Genomic DNA, 6,399 nt, shown 5'->3' with positions numbered 1-6,399 from the left:
CTCACAAATCATCCTAAGAATGTTTTCATGCACTTTCTTTTGCTTTCAGCTACATAGTGACTTAGTTGTTGGCTTTTTTGAAAGTACTAGTTGGGAATTGTATGAAAGCTACTGAGTTTTCTTGCAAATAGTTTGCATCTGTAATCTAGCATGGTAATCCTTTGGTATGGATTTACCATCTACACAGAATTGCTGTGCATGTTCAGGAAGGGATTTCAAATGGCTGCAAAAGCTGTACTCAAACTTTGGCCCTTTTCAGACTCCTGATAACATGGCAGTCATTTCTTAAAACATAACATTTATCTTTCTTTCGTTTTATTCATATTAATAGTGACATCTGAGCAAATGTCAGATGGAAGAATTCTCTTCAAGTCAGATTCCAGGCACTGAATTTCAGTGTTTACCTCAAGAGCTTCATCATATTTAAAGCAAACTATTTCTGTAGTTTTCGAAGCTGCAAATGTTGTCTTGTTTCAATTCTATCACCTGCAACAACAGTACTTAATGGTTTTATTTAGCTTGACAGAAGCAATAAACTGGACTTCATCACAGATAATGATTTATCTAAGTGGAAACTTCTGGAGGTAATATATATTGAATTCTGTTTACTTTTTTGTCTAGTGTGAGGCACGCATTTATTTAGAAATGCATTCGTTAATAGAATGGATTCTTGCTGTAATTATTCCAAGGAAATTTTGTATATCATACAAGTTCTTAAGTTGAGTTTTAATGGTGACACAGCTGGTCAACAGCATGAGTCAAGGATGTAAAGGAAGCTGCACTTGGTCTTGGTGTCTTTCCTGATCACTCAAAATATGACACCTGAGACCACTGAACATCTGATTCTGGTAACTTCAGACAGGCCCTCCTAATATATCTGCTTCTACAGCTTGTTCACAGTTGTGTGGATTATTTATTCACTCACTGAAAGATACTAAAATTAAAATAGTCATTGGGCTTTTGAGGACAAGTAACAGATGAGACAGAACCCATGCTTTTTGCCAGGTTTTATTTCAGCCTGAGATGCTACTCCAGATGGTAAGGAGGAAGAATATCCTGGCACAGCCTGGCGTTCCTGGCACAGCATCGGGCTCTTTGCAGAAAGAGATGCTCTCCTTTCTAGGAGGTAGGAGTCTGGGTTATCTGGCATCTTGCATGTGATTCTGCATTAAAAAGGAATTCCTCCAAACCTTGCAGGCTTCTGTAGTGTGCAGAGAGGAATTTTGGATGATCTCTTAAATCCTCTAGTGTAATAACAGCTCTTCCATGTTAATGGCAGGTAAGTACCAAGGATTAAAAAGGGTGCATTTATCCAGGAGAACTCCTCGAGGAAGAACAAATCTTTCACTACTTTTCCAAGTTTAAACAACTGAATTCAAGGCAAGTACTCTGGGGAGTATGATATTAAATATTGTATCAAAGCTCTTAATATTACATGAAAAAGGAAAAAGAGAAGAACTTAGCAAGCAGGTGAAAACACTTGTAAGGGCCTTTAGCACCACAGACTGTATACTTTGTACTCGACATTGGTGAGACTGCACCTTGAGCACTGTATTCCTTGTTGGGCCCCTCACTACAAGATAATGAGCTGCTGGAATGCATTCATAGAAGATTAATAAAGCAGGTGAAGGGAACTAGGACACAAGACTTGTGAGGAGCAGGTGAAGGAACTGGGGCTGTATAGTCTAGAAAAAAGGAGGCTGAAAGGAGACCTCACAGCTCTCTACAGTTATCTTAAAGAAGGTTGCAGCAAGAAGCGTCAGTCTCTTTTCTCAGGTGTCAAGAGACAGAAAGTAAGGAAATGACTTCAAGATACTCTGGGGAAGGTTTAGATTGGGTATCAGGGAGTATTTATTCACAGACCTGGTTGTTAAGTACTGGAATAGGCTGCCCACAGTGGTAGTAGAATCTCCATCTTTGGAGGTATTCAGAAGACATGTGGGTACGGTTTGGGGTTAAGCGATGGTTGGACTTGATCTTAAAGGTCTTTTCCAACCTAAATGATTCTATTTAAAAGCTATACACAGCACATTTCTAAGATCAACAGTAACCATGCTCTTTAGTTTTTCAGCAGCATCTTATGAGCTGAGACTGTGCTTTTGACTTCTGTATTTAAACAATATACAGTAATTTGAACTACTAATCACATAATGTCATGACTTTTACAACAGTCAACAGGGATGATTCTGTTTCTGTACAATAGCTGAAGAAAATGTCAAGTACAAAGAAATGCACAGCTCCCTCGATACAAATTAGCTTATCATGCAAACGGTGAAATAAGGCACTTTGACCCTATTATAGTCAGACGTAAAGTAGGGAATTAACACTCCAGACTTCTAATTAATTACAATGTCTCATCCTCTTTATTTTAGTTGAGTAGGCTACTCTTCTAATTCAAACTAGCAGCTGTCCAGTATTAATACTTATCTGTTAGTTCTGCTTCTTGAGCAGCAGTCAGCCTAGATGAGCGTTGCAATTCTGAATGTTTCAAAAGCAGATTTCATAAATATTCAGAAACATCCTTAAACTTGAAATAGCTTTACTGTGTGAATAATTAACAGTACTTAAATTCTACAAAAAACAAACAAAAAAAACAAACCACTCTTCACTGCTTATGCTATGTTCTCATGAAACAAAGTAAAGAACAGTACTGAATATAGTTCCTTTGTTGTATAACAGCCACACAGTATTTCATACGAACTAATTACAGTAGACATCACAGTTTTACAGTTTTACTGAAATGGAAATCCAGAATGTTATGCACATACCAAATTTAAGATGATACAAATTAATCTAAGTCTGGTATCACATCTCAGGTTAAACTAGTATACCACTGAACTGCTAGAGTAAGAAGATAAATATTTAAACTACTTAATTCTTACATAATTGTTAGACCATGTTTTAAAAGGAACACTGCACAAAGATTTAAGCCATTGGCTCAATGGACAGGAGTTTACATAATATGGGAGATCTAATTTCTCCTGCAATTGACAACGAATCAAATATTGAGATATCATACCTCTCTGAAACACCTAAGTTCCTATTTGAGTTTTCATAAATTCCAACCCCCAAAAATGCTTCTGTAATAGCACATTTCTTCTCCTCTTTAAGGCATTTGGAATTCAAACTAAGCTTTTCCCACTATCAAAAATCAAACTAAGAAATGCTCTCTGGAGAAAGCCACAGTCTATCACTTTTACAAACAGCTGTCTTCAGACAATGTTACAGGCTGCAGACAAACCACAGCCACCTTCCCCAGACCTGTTATGTTTTCCAAAATGTACCAGACAGGATCTCAGTGACGGAGATAAAAGAATATGAGATGGATCTTACATTAAATTTATACAGACTAAACAAACCATATAGTGGGCTTTTATTATTCATAAAAGGTATTTCCTTTTTCAATTCACACTACAGATAAACAACAGTGGACTTCAACATAGATTCTTTAGTTATCTCTAAACTATCAAAAATAAGGAAACTGGTGACAAATGAAATCTAAAATCTAACTTATTACATAGTATTACTGGTCTTTCCATCCACAGGCACCATCAGTAGGGATGGTAACGAGGCCCTGGGTTGTAGGAGTTGTAGCCATATTGTCCATAGTAGGATTGTCCTTGTCTGTGCTGCTGGTAGTTGTTACCCCAACCTCTATCTGGCCTCTGATTAGATCTGTGGTCACTCTGCCAGTTGTATCTGTCCCCTCTAAAATACCTGCCATCTTGAAACCTGCAAAGAAAAGAAATATCAAATACTCAAACTGTGAGTTTTTAAAAGATTAATGATAATGAATTCTTTTCATGTAACTAACTGCACAGTCTTGGAATTTGTGCCCTAATATATTGCTTACTGCTTCAGTCCCTTGTGGATTCCCATACTCAAGAGCACGAGCATATAGCATAACTTAATGACACTCAATGAGCTAATTATCAGTGGCAGTTAGCCACTGTTCAGGCTCAATTATCGCTTTTCAGCTGTAGCACTGTTGCTATAGTAAATGTTAATTGTCCAGTGTTAGTATTATGAAACGTACCATATCCTGGAATCACCCTTTTTCAGTCTCACAGAAATGAGACATTACTGTCCAGAAGTAAAAACCTACAATTACATTCTGAAAAATAATGATATAATTCAAAGTATTTAGCTGTAGAAATGTAATATTACCTTTGCTAGGCAGAGATGATAGATTTTACAGTCGCTTCTAATAAAAGAAATACAGACTAGTCTAACACAGAGCAGCAAATATTCAGGTCACAAATGAAAAGTGTTTTGGACAGCTAGCAACAGGTCATCATGTTATTAGACTATTCCTTTGCATGTCTTAAACATAGATAATTAAAAGGGATAGTTCTGCTATCATTACAGATTCCTATCTTTATTCTGAAATAAATAAATGGTAATTTGACCAGGTATTTGTCTTAAAAAAACAAACAAACAAACAAACAAAAAGGACACCAGTACCGATCTCTGTTTCTCTGATTGCCTCCAGATCTGTTTCTCCATTCTTCAACTATTGGAGGGGGATCTGCAGGGCGTTTCAGGTACTCTTGGTACTCTTTATCATTTGACGTGAACCGATGAGCAAACATCTTTTCATAATCCAGGGGTATGTCAACCAAGGAAGTCATTCTGAAAATGTTAAACATTTTGAGCAATAAAAGCACATTTAACAACTTATAAAGACTCCTATTGTAACTCCCAGAATCCAGTCAGGGCAAGGGAAGGACAATGAAAATTTACTCTTTCAGATGAGTGCAGCAGTGAGGTTTTGCGTTGATAACATAGATTACCTAATCCCATCTGGATCTAAGACTGTAAAAACAAACAAAATGCCTTCATTATTTCAGCTGTCCTGAATAGGCTGTCTGACAGAAAGCAATACCAATTCCACATGCAACCTTTGCACATCTATGTTGGATATGCAGACACTGATCAGGCTAAATACTTGATAGCTAATCTAAACATATTACACAGCAGTGTCATTGAATCAATTTTGAGCAAGATGAATTGCAGCAAAAAGAAATGGGGCATTTGAGGGTCAGCAATAGAAAAAACACTATTTCTTCAGCATGCACTCCCAAACCATTCTGAATATGAAAAGCATTGCTACAATCAACTTGAAAAGCTTGCCTAGGCAGAATACAATGCAAATCTTACAGGTAACTACAGCGATCAGACTTATTTACCATAATTTGAGTGTTAATAACTTGTTTCAGAGAAAGAACAGACCTACGCTAATGTTGAACCGCCTTATAACACAGCTCTCAAATACCATTTGTGCTTAAGGCCTTTGTTTATATACGTGCCTATCCGGGAATCAGCCCTGCCCTACCAGGGGACTCTGAGAGGAGCTCTGCAAGCCCTGCCTTAACGAGCCCTGGGCGCTTTGCAGCATTAAGGCGCTCCGTCTTTTTCCTTCCTGGTCAAGCTCTTTGCTGTCTCGTTAGATTTGCAGGCGGAAGGACGGAGCGGACGGGGCTCTTGGAGACCTCGAGGCCTCCAAAGTATCTCAGGGGCTCCCACAGGCCGGGCGGCAACGCCCCGCCGCAGCCTTCTCTCCTCAGATGAATTAACAACAACGTTCATCTGTGCGGGAGGCAACATGGGACACCGTCATCTTCCATCTCCTGAGGCCAAACGCAGCTTGGAGCGAAGGACCGGGCTCCCTCCCCTCACGGCGGGCTGGGCCGGAACCCTCTGCCCGGGACCAGCCGTGCCCCCCACTGCCCCCCCCTCACCGCCGCCCCGCCGCCCCTCACCCAGCGCCGCCAGCCGCCGCCGCACGCAGATCCCGCCTCTTCCGGTGCCGGTTGAGGGCGGGGTGCTGCAGCCTGGGGGCCGTTGAGGCGGTGGTGCGCCTCGGTTCGCTTCCGCCAAAGCGGCTTTTGGTGCAGTGTGGGCCGATATAAATGGTGTCTAGAGGTTCCGCGGTTCTTTCCTCGGCGGGTTTTGTAGGAGCCTGGTTCTGCAGCCTCGGCACCGCGGTGGTGGACGAGGCGGTGTGAGGCCACGGTGCGCGCGCGCGTTACGAGCCTCTGCGGGGCTGACATTTTCCACAAGCCAATAATTGTTAGATTTTTAAAGCAGAGCGTTTTCTCTGTAGAAAAGGACTAATTTTTCGTAGAACCCTTTTATAGCAGCGTTTTTTGTTTGTTTTAGTAAGTTCGGGGTCGCTGCAGTGCTTTATTAGAGAGTCGTTTCAGGCAGCAGCAAACAGGGATTCGTAACCACGTGCATCACTGACACAGAAAACGTGGCAGCCAAAGCAGCACCGTGCTCTCAGAATGTTACACCCAATGAGTGCCCTTTGTTGGAGGTAAACAGAAATAATTACAGCCTGCTCCCCTGCATGACCTGTAGCAGAAGTGCATTGTTGCTTGCAGAATAGAAATGATG

The 6,399-nt window shown here is 40.6% G+C and overlaps 1 protein-coding gene across 1 annotated transcript; it reads right to left on the bottom strand.

Moving 5' to 3' along the window:
- Positions 1–2,522: 2,522 nt before the first annotated feature.
- Positions 2,523–5,912, bottom strand: RAMAC (RNA guanine-7 methyltransferase activating subunit). The gene is made up of 3 exons (XM_085234023.1): positions 5,763–5,912; positions 4,465–4,632; positions 2,523–3,732 (listed from the first exon to the last, which is right to left on the bottom strand). The coding sequence occupies exons 2-3, from the start codon at positions 4,629–4,631 to the stop codon at positions 3,552–3,554; spliced, it is 348 nt and encodes a 115-aa protein (XP_085090149.1). The 5' UTR covers position 4,632; positions 5,763–5,912; the 3' UTR covers positions 2,523–3,551.
- Between the last annotated feature and the right edge of the window lie 487 nt (positions 5,913–6,399).

Source organism: Meleagris gallopavo, chromosome 12, assembly GCF_905368555.1.
Source record: "Meleagris gallopavo chromosome 12, MGAL_WU_HG_1.1, whole genome shotgun sequence".
In the NCBI taxonomy this organism is placed as follows: Eukaryota; Metazoa; Chordata; class Aves; order Galliformes; family Phasianidae; genus Meleagris; species Meleagris gallopavo.
The sequence above is the reverse complement of the archived record's forward strand: the minus strand, read 5'-3'. Positions and strand labels throughout refer to the sequence as shown.